Genomic DNA, 23662 nt, shown 5'->3' with positions numbered 1-23662 from the left:
TCCATTTCCCAGAGCCCAAATGGAATGAAATGCACAGTGGGCTGTTAGCTAGCGCTTCGGTAAGACTCACTGTAATGATTTGAGCAACTGTGTTCTGGAGATACGTGTGGTGCACGGTGCAGATGGCCTGTCAATGTATTCGGGAATCTCCTTTTTATTGATGAAGGCATATTCATTTAGCAGACTGATTGTAATGGAGCAAGGCTAGGTCTGTCTCATTGGCGGCCATGACTGTCTGACAATGCAGAATGACACTATCAGATATAAAAAGCTTAATATTGTCTCAGGCTTTTCACTCCCAATCCTATTAACGCAAGGACGGTGTAAATCATGAGGTGATACATTTGGAAACATTAGCAACGGGCTATCATCCCTTTGGCAACAGTCCGTGCTAGTGCTAACACGTGCATAGCTACTGATAATACAGTCAGGGTGGGAAAAGGACAAACTGAAAACAAGGTAAAGATTGAGCTACAGCAGCGCCTGAAGGGAGGCCGAATTTATCAACCAATCTTTATCTGAATCAATTGCAGTCTGGGGACAGGTCCTCCGGTTATCAGTAAAGGTGTGAGACCCTTTTTAATTTTCTTCCCAACAGCAAGCCAAACATCTGCTCAGCTGTTTCTCTTAGATGACAGAATTAAAATAACCCAGGAGCCCTGCTGGCTATTGAGATGCCATTGACAAGCCCAATCTATCATGTGTCACCCCATTTGTCAAACTCCATCTTTCATTCTATTCAGCTTGACGGGACAAAGTTTGTTCTACAATTTGTCTCCCCTCCCACCTGTTGACAGGCCTTAGGTCATCGAGTTGGCTTATATCTGGCACCGATTGGAGATCAGATGGTGTCAATGGATTTTTATAGGCCCAGTAATGAGTCAGATACTATGTACATAGTGATGGTAAATAATATACTGTGGTCCTGGGGTACCAACATAACAATCATAACCCTAACATACTGTACCACAATAATTGGTAAGAAGTGGGCCAAGTAATAACTTTTCATCTTATATCACTTGAAACCATGTCAGTACAGTGACGTGAGTGTGAAGGTACTAGACACATGCGTGTTACCTTAGCAAGAGAAAAGTATCTTGTGTAATGTCATGGTGTGGAGCTGTGAAAATAATCATACAAGGCTCTGCTTGTTTTCGCAATATCTCACAGAGATAACGTGTGACAGGAGGAGCTCAATTAAAACGCCTCAAGATATACTTTTTGCCATTTTCAAGGTTTGACATTGTTTTGATGGATGTTGTTTTGCAATCATTTCCTAAAATGCATTTGTAATCTACTTCTGTGATTTCTTAATCTCACTAAACTAACTTCCTCAAGATGATGAATGACTAATCAAGAGGAATCTTTCATCTTGAGTGCACTCATACAGTTCAAGCAGCTAGAGGAACTGTAGGGCAGTCAGGGTGTGTCAGAAAAGTACTGTAGATACAACACGTCAACACCTCACACCTGTGAAAAAAATCTTACCTTCCAGTGTATAAAAAAGGCAAACAAAAGGAGAAAGGTGGTATTAGCACAAACCTGACATCATTAAAGACCTGACATCATTAAAGACCTGACTGCACTGTTGGTTAAGGGCCTGTAAGGTAGCATGTTGTATTCGGCGCATGTGACAAATAAAGTTTGATTTTGATTTGACATGGTTGAAGAACAAATTATGAGGAATAATAGTGGATTTTAAAAAAGGAAATAAGTACTTCAGTCAATCGAAGTAATTACATAATATCTGCCCTTTAAACTTCCTTTAAATTATAGTGCCCTATGGGTGTCTTAGTAGTCCTCTCCTTGAGGCTTCCTTTCCTTGTCTCTACTGCAATGATGGGGTAGCAGGTAGCCTAGTGGTTATAGCGTTGGGCCAGTAACCAAAAGGTTGCTGGATCGAATCCCTGAGCTGACAAGGTAGAAATCTGTCGTTCTGCTGTTAACCCACTGTTCCCCGGTAGGCCGTCGTTGTAAATAAGAATTTGTTCTTAACTGACTTGCCTAGTTAAAGAGCTACAGCTGGCATGCTCCATATTATTTCACCTCCAGAGTTTTTAGGTCGATGACAGGAAGAGAGGCAGCAACATCAGAACTTTGAGACATGCCCTTTGTCCAAATCACCCTGAAGCAATTGCTACTGTACCTTTTTTTTTAAACCAGCCATCTGCATGTGTGGAGTCATTTAGAGGTCATAGTTGGGCTCCTCCCATCTCTATACATAACTGCAGTTTCCTCTCATAAGAGTCACAATGCTTACCAAGATGGAAATTAGCATTTTTAAGACTGCATTTGAATTTAAGTGTGCTTTAGAGCAAACCTCTGTTTCTCAGGCATCCATCTAGAAGGAAATTAGTCAGTCATTTTATCTGTAAGTGCATTCGTACATGAATATTCATGATCTCTAAAGATAAAATCAAAGCTTTTAGTACATGCTTCTGCAATTATAATTCCGCTTTTGTATTATCTTTCTCTAACATTTGTCTTATGCAATGGGTTATTTTTGGAGGAAAACAGACACACATGATTTAGCACCTGTTTTTTTAGCAGCCACAGTTAAATGAAAAAGGCTGTGGGCCCTTTGACGAATTGGGACAGTCAGAAGCTTAATGACCTGTGGAGGCTGTTAAAAAGGGAACTGAACACTGAGTGTTTAGCGCTCATCTGCCTATGTCATTTGCAGCCTTCAGTTTAAGGAAACTGAAATGTACAAAATCAATCAATCAAATGTATTTATAAAGCCCTTTTTACATCAGCCGATGTCACAAAGTGCTATTCAGAAACCCACCCTAAAACCCCAAATGAGACATTTCACTTGGTTGCACAAAATCACCTAAATTAAGGATCATCAACTAGATTTTTTGTTGAGGGTATGGTCGGGGGGCCGGAACATAATTACAAATATTTTGTAGACTGCAAATTGACCGCAAGAAGACCAAACAGATAATGTTTGACGAAAACATAATCATTTCAAACCTTGCTTACATTTGTATACGATCATGTGTCTCTCTATTATGTGTGGGAATACTTTAACAGATTTCTTAAATTAAAATCCCTTGTAGCTGGTTAAGTGTTTTTACAGTCTTTAATGTCCAACAATAAAACTTTTAAATATATACAGTACCAGTTAAAAGTTTGGACACACCTACTCATTCAAGGATTTTTCTTTATTTTTACTCTTGTCTACATTGTAGAATAATAGTGAAGACATCAAAACTATGAAATAACACATATGGAATCATGTAGTAAAACAGTGTTAAACACATCAAAATATATTTAATATTTGAGATTCTTCAAAGTAGCCACCCTATGCCTTGATGACAGCTTTGCACAGTCTTGGCATTCTCTCAACCAGATTCATGATGTGGTGAACTGGAATGCATTTCAATTAACAGGTGTGCCTTGTTAAAAGTTAATTTGTGGAATGTATTTCCTTCTTAAAACGTTTGAGCCAATCATTTGTGTTGTGACAAGGTAGGGGTGGTATACAGAAGATAGCCTTATTTGGTAAAAGTCCATGTAATGGCAAGAACAACTCAAATAAGCAAATAGACGACAGTCCAAATAAATGCTTCACAGAGTTCAAGTAACAGACACATCTCAACATCAACTGTTCAGAGGAGACTGTGTGAAACAGGCATTTCTGGTCGAATTGCTGCAAAGAAACCACTACTAAATGACACCAATAATAAGAAGAGACTTGCTTGGGCCAAGAAACACGAGCAATGGACATTAGACTGGTGGAAATCTGTCCTTTGGTCTGATGAGTCCAAATTTGAGATTTTTGGTTCCAACCGCTGTGTCTTTGTATGACGTAGAGTAGGTGAACGGATGATCTCGGCATGTGTGGTTCCCGCCGTGAAGCATGGAGGAGGAGGTGTGATGGTTCTTTGCTGGTGACACTGTCAGTCATTTATTTAGAATTCAAGGGACACTTAACCAGTATGTCTACCAAAGCATTCTGCAGCAATACGCCATCCCATCCGGTTTGCGCTTAGTGGAACTATAATTTGTTTTTCAACAGGACAATCACCCAACACACCTCCAGGCTGTGTAAGTGCTATTTGACCAAGGAGGAGAGTGATGGAGGGCTGCATCAGATGACCTAACCTCCACAGTCACCCGACCTCAACCCAATTGAGATGATTTTGGATGACTTGGATACTAGAGTGAAGGAAAAGCAGCCAACAAGTGCTCAGAATATGTGGGAACTCCTTCAAGACTGTTGGAAAAGCATTCCAGGTGAAGCTCGTTGAGATAATGCCAAAATAGTAAAAATAAAGAAGAAACCTGGAATGAGTAGGTGCGTCCAAACTTTTTTATACATATTTTTACCCCCTTTTTCTCCCCAATTTTGTGGTATCCAATTGTTAGTCGTTACTGTCTTGTCTCATCGCTAAAACTCCCGTACGGTCTCGGGAGAGACGAAGGTCGAGAGCCATGCATCCTCCAAAACACAACCCAACCAAGCCGCACTGCTACTTAACACAGCGCACATCCAACTCGGAAGCCAGCAGCACCATTGTGTCGGAGGAAACACCATACACCTAGTGACCTGGTCAGCATGCACTGCACCCGGCCCGCCACATGAGTCACTAGTGCACAATGAGACAAGGATATCCCTACCGGCCAAACCCGGATGACACTAGCCCAATTGTGCGTCGCACCATGTACCTCCCGGTCGCGGCCGGCTGCGACAGAGCCTGTGCTTGAACCCAGAGTCTCTGGTGGCACTGCTAAAAGTGCGATGCAGTGCCATAGATCACTGCGCCACCCGGGAGACGTGTCCAAACCTTTGACTGGTACTGTGTGTGTGTATGTGTGTGTATATATACAGTTGAAGTCGGAAGTTTACATAAACTTAGGTTGGAGTCATTAAAACTCGTTTTTCAACCTCTCCACAAATTTCTTGTTAACAAACTATAGTTTTGGCAAGTCAGTTAGGACATCTACTTTGTGCATGACACAAGTAATTTTTCCAACAATTGTTTACAGACAGATTATTTCACTTGTACCTCATTGCATCACAATTCCAGTGGGTCAGAAGTTTACATACACGTTGACTGTGACTTTTAACAGCTTGGAGAATTCCATAGAATGTCATTGCTTTAGAAGCTTCTGATAGGCTATTTGACACTATTTGAGTCAATTGGAGGTGTACCTGTGGATGTATTTCAAGGCATACCTTCAAATTCAGTGTCTCTTTGCTTGACACCATGGGAAAATTAAAAGAAATCAGACAAAATGGTAGACCAGGCGGAGATAGCGGTCCTGCTGCTGGGTTGTTGCCCTCCTACGTTCTCCTCCACGTCTCCTGATGTACTGGCCTGTCTCCTGGTAGCTCCTCCATGCTCTGGACACTACGCTGACAGACACAGCAAACCTTCTTGCCACAGCTCGCATTGATGTGCCATCCTGGATGAGCTGCACTACCTGAGCCACTTGTGTGGGTTGTAGACTCCGTCTCATGCTACCACTAGAGTGAAAGCACCGCCAGCATTCAAAAGTGACCAAAACATCAGCCAGGAAGCATAGGAACTGAGAAGTGGTCTGTGGTCACCACCTGCAGAACCACTCCTTTATTGGGGGTGTCTTGCTAATTGCCTATAATTTCCACCTTTTGTCTATTCCATTTGCACAACAGCATGTGAAATTTATTGTCAATCAGTGTTGCTTCCTAAGTGGACAGTTTGATTTCACAGAAGTGTGATTGACTTGGAGTTACATTGTGTTGTTTAAGTGTTCCCTTTATTTTTTTGAGCAGTGTATATACATATATGGCTCAGAAAACTTTGGGGGCCAAATGAAACCATGCCGCCAGTTGGGGAACCCTGAGCTAAATACTCCTCAGACATTAGTCACAGTAAATGTATATGTTTTGGTGGGTGAAAGGCCATATCAATGGGATTAATTGAAGGCCATATGCGTTGGGCTTTGAGGTGTAATGAAGGGTAATGTGCTGTACTGTAGGGACTAATGATAGGGTAATGTGCCTAGTGCTGAGCGATTAACCAACATTTTTGTTATTTGTAGGATTTAATAAAACTAATTGACCGATGTCTGTTAAATTATTTGAATTCCATTTAGTTATTTTTTTTCTGTGAGCTGAATGCGCAATTTCTCTAAAGATAAATCAGATCAAGCACGAACTGTGCGATGTAGTAGGGAGTTGTAGTTCCCAACCGGCCAATATTCTACATTGTTTAGTGAAGAAAACGTGGTAATTAACTACAATGACCATAATCAATTGTGCGCCTACTTGTCCAGTCGGTGTGTAGCAGACACGGATAGGGAGAGAATAATGATTGAGAGGGATAGAGAGCAGTTGCTTCGCGAGGTATCTCTACCTGAAAATACATGATCTAAGTGATTTGATGGTTGGTATTCAGCAGTCATTAAAGTATCCGTAATTTATTTTGAAAAACTACAAAAATGTTGATTTTCAGACCGCATAGCCAGCAGCTCTATAGAGGTGAGATGTTGATTTGGAATTAAATAATCAGTCATAAAATAAAACTAATGTAATATACACAACTGAAATATTTTATTGAAGTAGAGTAATGTGAATAAATTATGGTTAATAAGTGATAAGCAGTAATGGCAGTCACTACCATCATGAGACTTTTCTTAATTGTTTTATTCTGTGTTTTTACAGCATTCAACCCGCATAATGCATAATGCATTTCATGTAAAAACAAATATTTGAAACTGAAATCAAAGACTGTGATATGTAAAAAAAGAAAATTATCGAACCGGAACTAAACCGACCTCAAAAAGCACTAATCATGTCACGTTCCTGACCTATTTATGTTAGTTTGTTGTATGTGTTAGTTGGTCAGGACGTGAGTTTGGGTGGGCATTCTATGTTGTCTGTTTCTATGTTGGTTTAAGGGTTGCCTGGTATGGCTCTCAATTAGAGGCAGGTGTTTGGCGTTCCTCTAATTGAGAGTCATATTTAGGTAGGTTGTTTCACAGTGTTCGTTGTGGGTGGTTGTCTCCTGTGTCTGTATGTATGTTCGTGCCACACGGGACTGTAGCGTTTGTTTTGTAGTCGTGTACCTGTTCATGCGTTCTTCACGTTATATGTAAGTTCGTGTCCAGGTCTGTCTTCATCGTTTTGTTGTTTTGTAAAATTATCAAGTGTTCTTCGTGTGTTTAGTTTCGTCTTGTTAATAAATCATTATGGCATCATACCTCGCTGCACATTGGTCTTCAGATCCCTCTCTCCTCTCCTCGTCCGAGGAGGAGGAGGAATTAGAGTTCCGTTACAAATCACTGTACTGTTGGTACTAATAAAGGGTAATGTACTGTACTGTAGGGATTAATGGAGGGTATTGTACTGTAGGGACTAATGAAGGGTAATGTACTGTACTGACTGACTAATGAAGGGCAATGTACTGTACTGTAGGGATTAATGGAGGGTATTGTACTGTAGGGACTAATGAAGGGTAATGTGCTGTAGGGAATGGGAGATACCTAGTCAGTTGTACAACTGAATGCATTCACTTGAAATGTGTCTTCCGCATTTAACCCAACCCCTGTGAATCAGAGAGGTGCGGGGTGCTGCCTTAATCGACATCCATGTCTTCGGCACCCGGGGAACAGTGGGTTAACTGCCTTGCTCAGGGGCAGAACGACATATTTTTACCTTGTCAGCTCAGGGATTCGATCCAGCAACCTTTCGGTTACTGGCCCAACACTCTAACCACTAGGGACTAATGAAGGGTCATGTTCTGTAGTTAAAACATCTGTCAACTGACCACACTATGATTTTATCAGAGGGTCATGATTACTGCTCTGAGCTGCTGAGTATACAGAAACCAACTTACTTACTCACCTGCAGGAATTAAATCAGTGCCCCTTGCAGACTTTTGCACTAAAATACATTACTTTCCATTTTGTAACCCTCAAATTGCTACTTAGGTCAACTACTCTAAATAACCAGGTACAAATACACTTGGCTTTACAAAACCAAGATATGCCAAGTTGAAAGTAATTGGAAAATTGCACAAACACACATGTCCATATTTAGTAAGGCATACAGTTTTGGCTCTCAGGCAATGGAAAGTAATCGGCTGACTACCTACTTTCATTACCTTGGGCTCTCTCAGGCCACTCGATCCCCACTGCTGCTTCCCTTCCCCAGACAGCTGGACTCTGGGTTATGGGAGCCTGGTGGGGCAGCCATTAATTAGAAGTAGAGGGTAACCCTCTAAAAGAAACAGATATATATCTCGGAGAAAAAAGCAGAGCCATAACATTTTGTTTTTAATTGCCCAGATTAAAATGTTCTTCGGTGCTTGTCACCCTTTTCCTGGCTAGGATTATTTACAAAATTTTCCGCTGCTGAATATCACATTAGACCTTCTGAAAAGCTTTGCCCAGATTCACTTGCATATCTCCAAGCTTATTAAAGGGTTGCTCATAAGTTCTTGTTTTTATTAAAGGATTGCTCATAAGTTCTTGTTTTTATTAAAGGGTTGCTCATAAGTTCTTGTTTTTATTAAAGGGTTGCTCATAAGTTTTTTTTTTATGTACCTACTTTTTTTATGTACCGCCCAATTTTTCAGTCTCCGGCTGCTGTAGGTGGCTGCAATCTGTTTTCAAGGGCATGACTTAGGCAAATTAAATCAGTGTGGTCTTTCGTGAGAAGTTACAAGTAGAGCTTTTCATTTATAAACTAAGATTACAAGTAATGGACTGTGGGAGGAACATGTGTGAAGCTGAGGCTCTCTGTGGAGTGTGAATGTGGGTATTGTCCAAGCTGCAATCGGAGATATAGCCAACCAATTAGTTACCAGCCCAGAGTTGGGCACTTTCTGTGTTAAAAGAATCTCAAAAGTTCGCCCCACCTCTTATACGTTAACTTCACACTTTATCAAGACCTCCACTGTGGAACTATTTCAAGGTGGTCATTGCGAATGTAGTGTTCTGTTTTTGGGTCTAAAGAGCTGCTATGTGCAAAGTGGGACTATGATCGCCATTCTGTCTTCAGTCTCCAACTCTATCAAACAACCTGGATCTCTAATCAGCCTTAAATAGCAGTATGTGGATCTTGAGTCAAGCTGTGTACCAATATGGCCTGCCCAGATAAAACTGTAATTTACTCCAAACATCCAGCTGTCCATTTCAACAGATGTGACTACAAAGGGGCCCGGAGCAGCCTCCGCCATAAGACCTCACAGCTGTGGAGAGAATTTCAAAAAAGATTTGGCCTGTCTGTCAACGGGCTGGTGTTGAGCCAGACAGAGGGTTAGGCTTGTTTCCCAGTGTTTGTAAGACACGTCTCGAACCTCCCATTCTCCTCCTAACCTATTACGTCTACTGTGAAACAAGAATTATCTTTGATATCTACTAATTTTGACGGCTAATGCAGAAATTAAGGCAAATCTGGCCCTCCAACAATGGCAGTGGTTGTTTTACTTTTCTAGATAACTAGACTGCCTTTGATTTAGCCAACAAGCTACAGATCTCAGCTTTGATAGTGTCCCACAAAATATATGTTTAATTGTGAGGACTGGTTACAGTTCGCAGGCTGTCGCTTTCACTCCCAGCAGAAGTATTTTAGAAAGACTATGAAAACGTTCAACTTTTCATTCGTATCTAACAACTTAACGCTGTCAGAAAGATGAGCATAATTGTTATTCACTAGATGAGTCTTAAATACAAAAGAAGCCATTCTGTGGGATTGATCAGATAGCAGCTTGTGCTTCTCTGTGATGGTTGGCACACAGGTGATGTCATGTCTAAGTGCAGACCCAGGGGTCAAGGGTCAGAATCCAATGGGTCAAGCTGTTGCCTGCACACAAATATAAATCCTGTAGTGAAAGTATTAGTGAAGCGGTTGGAGCGACACCTGATCTTCTTTTTGAAGAGGCCAGACATGAGAGTCTGCACTAATTAGAGGCTTGCCCAAATTGTTGAGGGACAGGGACCATTTGTAACCGGAGCAGAGCCCTTGTGTGGCATACAGATGTAGGATCTTAATTTGAGCCAGTATGCTACAACAGCAAAATAACCCTGCTGCAACAAAAGCAAATTATTATATGGATTATAATTAATGGATGATTTTTGTAGGGGTTATATTGGAAAATCTGTCATTTCAAAGTGGAAATTACAAACGGCAGAAGCCTTTTTAAACCTCAAATACACTACAAGTTTTACAAGTTCTTCTGCAACAGGGTGATCAAATAAACATCCTACATCTGTACGATTCAGTCACTGGAATGGCAAGAGCCAAAGTGTCGAAAGAGTTCAATTTAGATTTGGTGTGTCTCATTTTCACACAAATGCACGTGCTCACACGCTCTCACACACACGCTGGTAGAGTGTGTGTAGAAGAAGACCTCATCACCTCGGCTAACGTTCAACAAATTGCAGTTAATGTTCAAATGACGTTTGTTTCTCTCAGGACCATGCCTTTAAACTGAGTGATTTGTTACAGAGATTTATAGATTATGCCCCTTTATTACTCAAAGTAATGCAAATCCTGCAGTGGCCCCCACTTCTAAAGCCCTGTTTGAGCCTGCGTGTTTCATATGTCTTACCCAGGGGTATGTGTTTCTGAGCCATAACAAAAAAAAATGCTTGCCTGTATTCATGTGAATTTAATGTGAATCAATCAATATTTCAGAGCTCTTAGGCTGCCATAGCAATACTGTGCTATGCAATACTGTCACAAGCATTAACATCTGCTAACCATGTGACCAATACAATTTGATTTGATTTTGCCTGGAATACCTGGAGGGTTTGCAGGCAATCCAATGGTTCAACCCAGATTCCCTCACTCATTCTGATTGTTCAATCCAAATGCCCCCCATCATAGATTTTGGATGCCAATTTGAGGAATCCCTAATACATATCTACAGGCATCTCATTAAAATAAAAAGTTATTGATATTTCCTCAAACTGTGTACATCAAGTGCACGAACATGGTCTCTGTAAACTTGCCAAATATTCTATATCTGTCCACTAGAAAGATGTGAAAAAATAAAGAGCCAGGTTTACAATCTGTCCATGTTACCAACAGCTCTACAGTGTACCCTCAAGGCAACAGTTGGACTGAAGTCAAAGATAGACTCATCAAGTTGTAATAGTGATACTGCATGGCATTTTCACAAGCTTCACAGTTGTACCGCCCTGCACTAGAACTCTTCCCATGTGCTTGAAAGAGAGAGAGGGACAGAAAGAGATGGAAAGTGATCCGATAAGTTCGGAAGAGTTAAAGTGTCTCAAGAACTCTGGAAACAGAAACATGAATATGCCAGCAGCCATCTCCACCCAGTTACACATGCCCGCTGTCAGGTTGGGCGGTATCTGGTTGGGCCATCCGATAGCGTCCGCGGATGTTTTGCCATGCTTCAGCAGGACGTGCTAACAGAGGGCCACTCCTGGTCCCATGTTGTGATGGACAGAGGACCCGAGGGGAGGTACATATCCTCTGTGGTAGATGGGTGAGATTTCCCCCTCACCTGGTAGGGAGTCAAAGGTTTGAGTCATTCTGTCAATCAAAAATCAGTGATTTTTACCATTGATTTTGTCTTCGACACTAGCCATAGTGGTTTATATGTTATAAGACATAGTCAGTATATGACTGACTCAATTCACATAAGGATGCCTTTTGTAGACTAAAACCAACACAAATACACTCGCCTACAAACTACAAACACACATCTACAGTATAACACACACACAAAACAGTGCCATGACTCAGCCAGCTTGCAGTCCTCTGTCATCCCTTCCTCACCAGCCGTCACAGTAGCATCAGTGACCTCTCCAGGGATTTCAGGTGTCAAAGCCGTCACGCTTCATGTTTCGTCTCATACAGGAGCATATGCCCGGCAGATTGAATCGTTACAGAAGGCAGTGGTCTCATGCAGCCAAATTATTTTTTAATGGCATGAAAAAATCCCATGCCGTATTTCAGCAACTTTTTGTCTGACCGACTTTAAACCCAAAGGCAATAAATATCCCAAAGCAAGGCCTGGAATTTACTGCACCTGTACTAACCACCCTTAAGCTGTAATAAGCAACAGATGTGCAAGCCATTGCTTTGGCCTGAAAGGAGGAAGAAAAAACAAGAATTCATTGTTGGGTATTGTTTCATCACCTGAGCAAAGCGGCTTGGACACTGTTGTTTAGGGACTCATAGCGACTTTTGATTAGCGGGTAACACGGGTAAAATAAAAACTATTTTGATTCAGTGCCCTGATAGTTCTCGTGTTGTTTTATAGGAAGGGAAATAACTGCCATGGCCACTTAGGGTTGACGTCGGAGACCTAAGCGAGACAGTCGAGGGCGCAGGTGGCACAGTGTTGAATTGTCCGATTTTTGCTGTTCCATGTGAAAATGATATTTTGTCCGCTTAACAGGCGTGACCCTCATGTCAATGCAATCCATAGCAAATAGATACAGTTTACCTCTAACCAGTGCCAACTGGAATGGAGAATTATTACTGTAACCTCTGAGAACCTTCCATTAAACTTGGAGTAGAATGCTAACCGTTTTGTGGGAGTTGAGGTGTTTTGTGGTCTGACATGAATAGTGCTGGTCTATTAGGGGAACAAAAGTTATGTCTGACGTATACTACACCACATGTCTGTTAGATAAGCTCATTGCTACAGGGTTTCTGTAATGTGACACATTTATGATATAATAATGAAAACATGATAATTTTGTAATGTTACAGCAAAGCCAGAGGAAGTTTTGTTATTCCACTGTGATAGGACACATACAGCAAGCCCACAGGCTGCCTTTTCATATTGTGTGTGTGTGTATGTTTGTGTGTTTGTGCGTTTGCATATGTATGTGCATGCTCCTGAGTGTGATTGAGCATTCATGCATGAGTGTTGTGGAATATGACTGTGGGTAATTGTGGATGTGGGCGTCCCTCTATGTCTCTCAATGTGCGTGTTCATGTGAGCACTCACTCACTGTCATCTGTTTTGGGCATAGTAAGGTTAATGTTTAACAGCGGTAGCATAGATCAGAATGGTTTACCCAGTAACGTGTGAACAAAGCACAATGGTAGCACTGTATAGGCCTATTTATTCAAACTCACATCCTCCCTTAATCGTGGTTACACTTTCCTCGCAGGAGAAAAAATAAAAGTGGGTCAAGGAAAAGTCAGGTTTGAGGTAATTCACTCCGGGGACAACCCTCAGATCATTATGTGACATTGGTTAACCTGAAGAGTGAGGTCATCTGGAACTCTGGATTTCACCCAGAAAAAGACAGACCTAGAGGACCACAGTGTTTCCCCCAGCAGCGGTGGCAAAGTTAGCATTGGGGGAAGGGGGTGTGGCACGGTTTTAAAGACCCTCCTCTTGGCCACAGAGACAATGTTGCTGTTTTAAAGTAAATTTTCTGCAATTTTACACGTTGGGACAGAGAGAACATTTTACAGTTTCAAAGAACATTTCCTGCAATTATACACATTTTGCCATGACTTAAGTCTTGTTCTTATGCTATCTGAGTGACTCAATCGTTATAACAAAATCAATGGCGACCACATGCCGTGCCATTTTTTGAATTTCAGATACTTCCTCGGTCTAGTTCTTATTTTGGTGATTATTCTCAAAGATGATTTTATCAAAAATATATATTTTAGATATTTTAGTCGTTTTTAAGTTTACACTGAAAACATTTGACCATTTAGCTCCGGTGCCACGTTGCTAAATGCATATAGGGAAAACGCTGGACCATGTGGCTAAAAAAGGGTCAGTTAATGGAAAAGTTGAAAGGGCGACGTATGAAAGCTGTATTATTCCTGAGAAAGTCATGAAAATGGAGGTTGAATGTACGTATGTAAAAGAAAGATGGTTTGTAATCTCATACTGTACTGTAATCAAAGAAAGGTTTTGTGCAAGTGGAATCTGGCAATAAACTACAGAGGATCAACAAAATTGTTCTAGTTCATATTTTAACAGAAAGACCCATGACAGAAGAGAGATGCATACATATATCCTCTTCCCCATGTATTATAGTAAAGACACGCTGTAACTGTACCATCAGTGGGTTATCGCCAAATGCATCCCATGACATTTTCACATGCAAATAGAACTTGATTTGTATGGTATATCAGACTGTGGTTTTTAAAAGTTCAACATGAAACATAATATCCTTTTTTGTTTTGTGGATAGAGTAGCATATCACTTTTTCTCCCCACGTGTCTAAAAACCTTTTCATCAAGGCCTAACCTCTATTTTCTATATCAATTTCCCCCCCTTTCTCAACGACAGTGAGGCCAGATTTTCCTTTGACATTTCTACCCTTAATTACAGTCTTATTAAACAGGCATTCCATTCAGCGTTTAACAGATTTTTTCCCAGAGGAATTATGTTTGGGAATGGTTCCCAAATGCACATGTCTATTTATAATTGTACCAAGTATGTTTTTCATGGGGTTGGTTGTTCGCTCAACCTACATTAAAACCATGTGTATCCTACTATGCTTACTGTGCCACATGTCCACATCTACTGTATATCTGAGGTTGTGTGTTAAAGGACACATATTTTCCCATTAATCATTATGTACTTTATGAGCCTCTGTGTTCCCCACACTGTAATATAATAAGAAGGTAATTAAAGACATGCCATTGTGATGGAAGGCCTAGGCTTAATAGCATTAAAGGGCCTATCCACTTGTTGCTTCTATAGCCGTTAGAGGCCCTGCCAGCCAATGAATAGCAAGCGAGCAGTCAATCAATTGGGCCCGGTGCTGCCGTTACTTGCACCGCCAGATGAAAAGAGCTATCAAACTTTTTTATGGACATCAAAGACATCAAAGAAAAGTTGGCTGAAGCAACAAGTATGATCTGTTTATCTCTGACTGAGAACATAGTGTTTTGTCTTCTGGAAGAGGTGTATATGAGGTGTACAGCCATGAAATACTGCCTGAAGGGTAATAGACCATTTTCTGTGGGATGATGTTGCACAAAATGCAATTTTTCTATCTCCGGGGGAGTGCAAGAATCATCTTGCCGCAACAGCTCGTTTTCCCAAACAAGGTGGCTTTTCTTTTTGCTCACTGTGGTTGGTGTTGGAAGCAAAGATTTTTCGAAGCAGTTTGATTGAGAAATGTTTTGACGTGCTACCGTGTTATTATTTGTGTCGCTCTCTCCTAGCTGGCCTGCCACCAAACCTAAATAAAAACATCAAAGTCTTTTGGACAGAGCCTGATGTAAGTGTTATCTCACCAAGCGGTGTCATCACCATTATAGATCTCATATTTGTGATCGACAGTGCAGTATTTTGTGCCAGAGGAACGGACTGTATTAAAGTGGATCAAAGCGAGTTGGATCTTGGATCAGACTCTTACACACAGTGTCTCTCTGTCGACCACTCCCTCGGTCAGCAATGTTGTCTTTGGACTCTCCGAACACGATTTTGGGGTTGACATTGAATCATTCTTTGAGATTGTCCAGAGCCAACGCAGTCGGCACTCGTGGCAAACTTAGCATGGCCTGTGTTTTTGTTTCTATCAAAAGCAAATGAGCAGGACATGAATCACGCTTGCCAGATATGAGGCACTCTCCTCTCTTAAAAATATACGGCAAAATAAAGAGTAATTCAACTCAATATGCCCTAGTGTAAATGCCTCCACATGCAGTGCCACAAAATGGTTACACATCCATTTAATCCACTAAGAAACTTCCAATGGCACGTTCCTTCAGCAAAACTATTAACGCCTTAGTATTTCCCCTGTAAGAGGTATCTGTGGGGTCTCACTGACACCATCAGAAACGGCTGTGTTACCGATGCAGAATGTATCATTCCTTGTCAAATCATACTAGGAAAGCAAGATGTATGATTTGTGACTCTTGGATATGTTCACATCATGGTGCTGTCTCCCTCTGGCTTTACCTGACTTGATTAGAAAATTGAAATTCTATACTGCACAATTGAAATCCAATTGTTCATCAGGAAAAGCTTTCCTTCCTCTTATTTCCCAAGGCTGTCTGTTTATAAATCTGTTTGTGACATCATAACACTGTTTCCTAGGAGATTGGTTCAGCTCGCTATTGTTGTCTTGATGGGGGCTCAGGTGGGATGCAGTCAGTATATTATGAACCGGTGGGGCAGCAGACAGAGAGACGGTTTATTGGCAGTGTATTCTCCTGGAGGTGACAGGCCCTGATGGAGAGGGGGAGCGTAGAGGGGCGGCGGGAGGGGTATGATTTAAGACCCCTTGGCCGCAGGTCCCGGGGGCAACCGGCGTAGGGAGCTTGTTAAAAACCCACAGCGCCGCCTTCCATTTTAATGGCCCCCATGTCCAACAAACTTCCTTCCAGGAGTTCATGGAGATGAGATGCGGCGTCACAGCTGACAGCGGCAAGAGATTTGCGGAAATTATAGTGTCTGTGTTAGAAAGGTGCTTTGAGGTTGTTGTTTTCTGCTCTGGTTGTAAAAATTCACTCAAATACCCTACAGGGAAGGACACAGGTGCTGCTTGTAACAACACTTAATCTTTTGTCAAACGGGAGAGTGTTCAGGCAGAATTTTACTTGACTAAATAAATAGTCTAATAGATATATCAGTGTTTGTAATCAATGTTGTAGCAGTTTTTCTACTAACAAAAGTAGATAAATGTCACGCCCTGACCTTAGAGAGCCTTTTTTATTCTCTATTTGGTTAGGTCAGGGTGTGACTAGGGTGGGCAATCTATGTTGTATTTCTATGTTGGCCTGGTATGGTTCCCAATCAGAGGCAGCTGTCTATGGTTGTCTCTGATTGGGGATCATACTTAGGCAGCCTTTTCCAACCTTAGTTTGTGGGATCTTGATTTTGTATAGTTGCTGTGTTACCTGCAGAACTTTACGTTCGTTTTGTATTTTGTTGTTTTTCGGTGTTCATTTTAAATAAGTAAGATGTTCGCCTACCACGCTGCACCTTGGTCTCCTCATTCAAATGACGAGCTTAACAGAAGATCCCACCACCAAAGGACCAAGCAGCGTGGCCAGGAGGAGCAGGGATCCTTGGCCCTGGAGAAAAGGGAGTGGAGGACATCATGGACATGGGAGGAGGTTATGGCAGGGTCTCCTCATTCAAACGACGAGCGTAACAATAAAATAATACAATTTACTGTGATTTTCCTTGTCAGATTGAGACTATAGTGAGCATTACTGTACATTGCAAACAGGCCTTACATGTTCGATGTTTCTTCCCTTGTTACCTACTTGGGCCCCTACTGGCCCGAACCAACTTGTTGTGAGTAAAAAGTTAGTGTGTGTTGATTCCTTCAAGGATCATTTCAATATCCACAGCAACTCTCTGAAACAGTCGGCTGCGTTAGCAGAAAATAAAACCGTGGTCTCCGCATTTCAATAAAGAGGTTTCATAATCATTCATTAAGTTATACTTTTATTACTCCCATGTATTACTTTTTAAATATTATCCGGTTCTGACGATCAATATTTCATAAAAAAGCTATTTAGCTGGTAGCCTCTGTGTAATAAATTATTATTTATCTGTTCGGTGTTCGCATATTTAGCCTGGCAGAACAGTCAGTGCATTCTTCCTTTTTCCTCAGAGATATTAATTTTCTTCATTTTCTCATGTCTTTTTTTCTGTGGTAATATTGTATTATTTTGGAGATTTTTCTGTGGTAATGTTGTATTATATTGAAGGTTTTTCTGTGGTAATGTATTATATTGGAGGTTTTCTGTGGTAATGTTGTACTATATTGGAGGTTTTTCTGTGGTAATGTATTATATTGAAGGTTTTTCTGTGGTAATGTATTATATTGGAGGTTTTTCTGTGGTAATGTATTATATTGGAGGTTTTTTATTGTATTATATTGGAGGTTTTTCTGTGGTAATGTATTATATTGGAGGTTTTTCTGTGGTAATATTGTATTATATTGGATGTTTTTCTGTGGTAATGTATTATATTGGAGGTTTTTCTGTGGTAATGTTGTATTATATTGGAGGTTTTTCTGTGGTAATGTATTATATTGGAGGTTTTTCTGTGGTAATGTATTATATTGGAGGTTTTTCTGTGGTAATGTTGTATTATATTGGAGATTTTTCTGTGGTAATGTATTATATTGGAGGTTTTTCTGTGGTAATGTATTATATTGGAGGTTTTTCTGTGGTAATGTTGTATTATATTAGAGGTTTTGACGCTTCCACCCCATTGCACTTACCATTTACACGTGAATACAAGGTTTATTATTTTAAGTATGGTATTTTACTATTCCAATAAATGGCCATCCAAAAACAGTTATTGTATGTATATTTTTTTATCTTAGCCTTCTGTATCAGTAGGTTTCTACCATGTGTCCTGAAATGGCCAAAATCTTAAATAAAACCGCAATTACAACCCCAGCAGGGATGAAGTTGACCATTACTGTTCATCTTTACACACTCATCTTCTCTGAAACAGCTCTTCTACCAATGTAAATATAACATAAAAGTAACATTCTCATTTCCCAACAATTTTTCCAAGGTGTCCAAGATTCCCAGCATGAGAAGATAATCACAGTCGTAGGAGAGGGAATGATCCATAGTCCAGACTTCCCATTTACCTACCCCAGGAGTACCGTGTTGGTCTGGAGACTAATGGCCTCCAGTGACAACAGGAGAATCCACTTGTCCTTTGACCAGAGATTCGGCCTGGAAGACCCAGAGGACGGAATATGCAAGTAAGATCATACGCATAAAGGCATATAACATATGCTTATGACATACTGTCAGATTTGTTGTAAAATAAAAATGCAACATACTGAATAGCCAATATAGCCAAGTCAGCATGTTGTGTTTCACCTTGAGATATACCTGATGGGTGTACCGTGCCATTTAATAACTAAATTAAATACATGACGTACCATGACAATACAGTGCAGTATACTGCAACTATGCAGTATGTAGGCCTACATGTCCATCTACAGTGGTAGTAGTTAATCTAGTTTTACTCTATTCTTTAGCCAGCTTTTCATCAGGACTTCCCGAGTTCAGTTAGCATGCGGCGGCACCGGGGAGCATGACATATATCATGGCAGTGTTGTGGTACATTTTTCAAGATTTAGAGTCAAAGAGGGCCCATTTGTGAAATTGCCTTTTGCCCAGTGTGGCGGCTGATGAAAATGAACAAGTACAGCTCAGAGTGAGTTGTTTTTCCAAGGCCATACGGCGTGGGTGCATATTTCGTCGGCAGCAAGTTCCTCTACATACGGGTCGTGTGATTGGACAAATGACGGAGAGGTCTTTCCCCCCAGGAGCTAAAGTCTGTGAAGGGTCTTAGACCTCCCCTTATTTGATCTAATACCCCCTTTCAATTACTAGCTACCTTTGTCTCTGTTGCCATTCATTAGGAACAGCAGTGCTGAGCCAGTCTGTGATCGATTTCCTTCATGCATTATACTCAGCATCCGGGTGTCAATACATCCAATCTGACTGCCTGGTTGATATGGAGAGATCCTGTAGAAAGCAGAGGGGGAGAGAACAGAGAGTGGCTAGCTATTGTTGGAGAGCCCCCTGATGGTAGTTATGATGTATGACATGACCGTGCCACAGACAGCCAGATCCCCAGAGATGAGATCATACTCAGGCTGATCCTATAGCTGATTCTGGGGTCAGAAGAACCAAAAGGGGGCATTTACACCTTATAGTAAAGGTTGTCTCATCGTGTCCAGAGGTTTCAGTGCTGGTAATTTGACCCCACGTTCAGCCATTTTGGGTGGGTGGATCTCTTTTGATGAATGGGGTCACTGTGTTGTCTGAAGCCCAAGAGGAGGAGTCCCACGGTGGGGAAGAGTGAGGATTGACAGCCTTTGTGCTGGCCCTACCTCCATACAAGACTGCACTAGTTGCAGTCCCAGAGGATGGGAGCAGATGATAACAACATCCTCTTGCACTGTCGTACAAGTCATTGCCACCTCTCCGTTTTTACCTCCCTCTTCTTTCATTTTCCAACAGAGAACATCTTTTATTTGATCAGGTCCCAAGACACACAGTTGGCAGAGATAGCAAACAGATGAATAGGTACACACATAAGCAGAAGCAGAGACATCTTCACAAGTCTCTCTCTCCTTTACACACACACACTCTCTCTTTTACGCACACTCTCTCTTTTACACACACACACACTCTCTCTCTCGCTCTGTCTGTCTGTATCCTCCTCCCCTATTTGATTCTCTCTTACACATGCGCAAGCTAAAAATGAAAAGCCGAAAAATAAAACTGTTGCCGGACAAAATGACAACAAAAAAAGGTTAATTTGCATAATTTTGTGGAATTAAATTGGCCTGTGTGTATTTTCCTTAGTCATCATGTATCTTATTTATCAAACACAACTATCACACGCACCTGCAGCTCCTCAGCTGGTTGCTGCTGCACTTTTATAAGCCCATTCACTGCGCAACATTTCTAAATGCAATCATGTGTTAAAACAGTTTTGGTGCACGAGTAAAAAGAGCTACTATTTTTATTCATCAATTGGCAATTGAAGCGCGCCTCCCGTTCACCATTCAATTGCAGACAACAGTCTATCAGTGCGTTACCCACCATTTTACAATGTGAGCTGGAGGCAGTATTCATTTGTCTTTAAACTGTGTATGCTTGAACAAGCATTATAACTCCGCCTGAAAAAATGCCCACCGTTTATGGTCACAATAACGCCCTTATTTGCTGTATTTTCATCTCTGTCACATATGGAACCGCTCTCATCAGGTGCACTGTTTAGAATGGTGTTTTCCTACATTTTGGAAAATTATTGAAAATTAAATTTTATTGGCTGCTTCATTACAGGAGTTCCATGTTCTGTGTTAAGAACGTACCAAGAATGGGTCACACACACACACACACACACACACACACACACACACACACACACACACACACACACACACACACACACACACACTCTTGTCAGCTCTACCTCCTTCCACCACATTGTGTACATCCCCGTCTATCTTGTAGTCGGTGTACCCCCATAGGAATCCAATGCAAGCTGAAATATGTAAACGGAAAACATTCACACACACACACACACACACACACACACACACACACCCACACCCACACCCACACACACACACAATTATCTTGTTAATTGTGCTCTACCCTACGCCTCACAGCACATTAACTACTAAATAAATAAGAGAATACAAATCCTCAAATCCTTGGTTCTCTAATTAGCAGCAGTAGCCGGGGATAAAACAAATTACAGAGTGGGGGGGGAAACTCCAGAGAGACAGAAAGAGAGAGCCCATGCAGCGAACAATCATCCTCAAGAAGAGAAGAATCTTCAGTAGTTCAGATGCTCATCTACTATTCTGCTTGTCTGAGGGGGGATGAAAAACATTCTTCTCAAATCCAGCGGAGAAAAGTCATATTACCAACCTGTCGGTTGGCATAGCAGCACAGAGACACTTGAGACACACGGCTACAGTGGCTTTAATCATTCTCCAGAACTTTTACTGTATTTCTATAAATAATGTGTTGGAGTGTGGCATTACACATGGAACTATGTAATAAGCAGGTTGCACTGCATTATAGATTAGCCATCTGCCACCGTGGGGCTGTCGGCCTGCTTCACAGTCCTCCAAACCATATCAGGAAAGAAGAGCTGAATATTGACAGCTAATGATGCTTATTGCACTGTGTGTACTGTTACAACATGTAGTCAAAAACCCACATCATAGGTTGTGTAGATCCAGCTATACTGTATGTCTCAAACACAAATGATTGGAAAAGATACAGTGCCTTCAAAAGTATTCATATCCCTTGGCTTATTCCACATTTTGTTACAGTCTGAATTCAAAATGTATAACTTTTTTTTTCACCCATCTTAACATAATACCCATAATGACAAAGTGAAAACATGGTTATAGAAATGTTTGCACATTTATTGAAAATAAAATACATTTACGTAAGTATTCACACCCCTTTGCTATGACACTCCAATTTCCTTTGATCATCCTTGAGATGTCGCTACAACTTGATTGGAGTCCACCTGTGGCCAATTTAATTGTTTGGTCATGATTTAGAAAGAAACACAAATGTCTATATAAGGTCCCACAGTTGACAGTCCATGTCAGAGCAGAAATTTGACCATGAAGTCTAAGGAACTGTTCATAGATCTTTTAGAGATCTATGAATTGTGATGAGGCACATATTGTGATGTGATGAGGCATATATCTGGGTGTTGAAAGGTTCCAAGAAACAGTGGTCTCCATCATTGGGAAATTGAAAAAATATGGAACTACCCAGACTAGAGCTGGCCGTCTGACCAAACTGAGCAACTGGGCAAGATGGATAGGCCAGGGAGGGGACCAAGAACCCAATGACCACTCTGACAGAACTACAGGGTTCCTTAGCTGAGATGGGAGAACCTACCAGAAGGACAACAGTCTCTACAGCGCTTCACCAATCTGGGCTTTATGGGAGGGTGGCCAGACAGAAGCCACTACTGAGAAAAAAGCACATGACAGCATGCCTGGAGTTTGCAAAAAGGCACATGAAAGACTGGGATCATAAGACAAAAGATTATATGACATCAAACATGTAACTCTTTGGCCTGAATGCATAGCTCTATGTTTGGAGAAAACCAGGCACAGCTCATCACCTGTTTAACACCATCCCTACCGTAAAGCATGGTGGTGGCAGCATAATGCTATTGTGATGCTTTCAGCTGCCGGGACTGGGAGACTGGTAAGGATAGAGGGAACAATGAATGGAGCCAAATACAGGCAAATCCTTGATGAGAACCTGCTTCAGAGTGCTAACAACCTTAGACTGGGGCAAAGATTCAAAGCAATGCTCATATAGCTTCAGAACAAGAATGTGAAAGTACTTGAGTGGCCCAGCCAAAGCCCAGACTTGAATCCCAATGACAATCTGTGGAAAGACTTGCAGATTTTCAATCTCTGTTAAATTAGATAGGGAGGAGGGCAATGAACAGCAATCTTCAAGGAAGAATGGGAAAAAATCCCCAAATCCCGATGTGCAAAGCTGATACAGGCATACCTGTTACAATCGTCAATGGAAGGTGCAGCGTCGTAGGCGTACATTTTCATTTATTAAATGAACACCGAAAAAAACTGAAAAAATCCCCGAAACGTAACGTCTAGTAGGGCTAAACAGCACAGTACCAAAAACAAGATCCCACAAACTACAGGTGGAAAAGGCTGCCTAAGTATGATCCCCAATCAGAGACAACCATAGACAGCTGCCTCTGATTGGGAACCATACCCGGCCAACAAAGAAATAGAAAACAGATTGCCCACCCTAGTCACACCCTGACCTAACCAAATAGAGAATTAAAAGGATCTCTAAGGTCAGGGCGTGACAATACCCAAGACGACTCAATGATGTAATCGCCGACAAAAGTGCTTTTACAAAGTATTGACTCAGGGGTGTGAATACTTACACGACCGTTCAAAAGTCATTCCATAAAACATCTGCCGTTTCCAGCTACAATAGTAATTTACAACATTAACAATGTCGACACTGTATTTCTGATCAATTTGATGTTATTTTAATGGACAAAAAATGTGCTTGTCTTTCAAAAACAAGGACATTTCTAAGTGACCCCAAACTTTGAACGTAGTGTCTGTAAATGAGATACTTCTGTATGAATTCAGGCTGTAACACAACAAAATGTGGAATAAGTCAAGGGGTATGAATACTTAGTGAATGCACTGTAGGCACTGAATAAAATTA

The 23662-nt window shown here is 41.2% G+C and overlaps 1 protein-coding gene across 2 annotated transcripts in view; it reads left to right on the top strand.

Moving 5' to 3' along the window:
- Positions 1 to 23662, top strand: part of LOC139574457 (platelet-derived growth factor C-like) — a 71256-nt gene that overhangs the window by 12260 nt on the left and 35334 nt on the right. For both annotated transcript variants that reach the window (XM_071399029.1, XM_071399028.1), the window contains exon 2: positions 18447 to 18642. In XM_071399029.1, the coding sequence (XP_071255130.1) occupies positions 18447 to 18642 (196 nt within the window). The remainder of the gene's footprint in view (positions 1 to 18446; positions 18643 to 23662) is intronic.

The sequence above is a fragment of the Salvelinus alpinus genome, chromosome 4, assembly GCF_045679555.1.
Source record: "Salvelinus alpinus chromosome 4, SLU_Salpinus.1, whole genome shotgun sequence".
NCBI classification, from domain to species: Eukaryota; Metazoa; Chordata; class Actinopteri; order Salmoniformes; family Salmonidae; genus Salvelinus; species Salvelinus alpinus.
The sequence above is the reverse complement of the archived record's forward strand: the minus strand, read 5'-3'. Positions and strand labels throughout refer to the sequence as shown.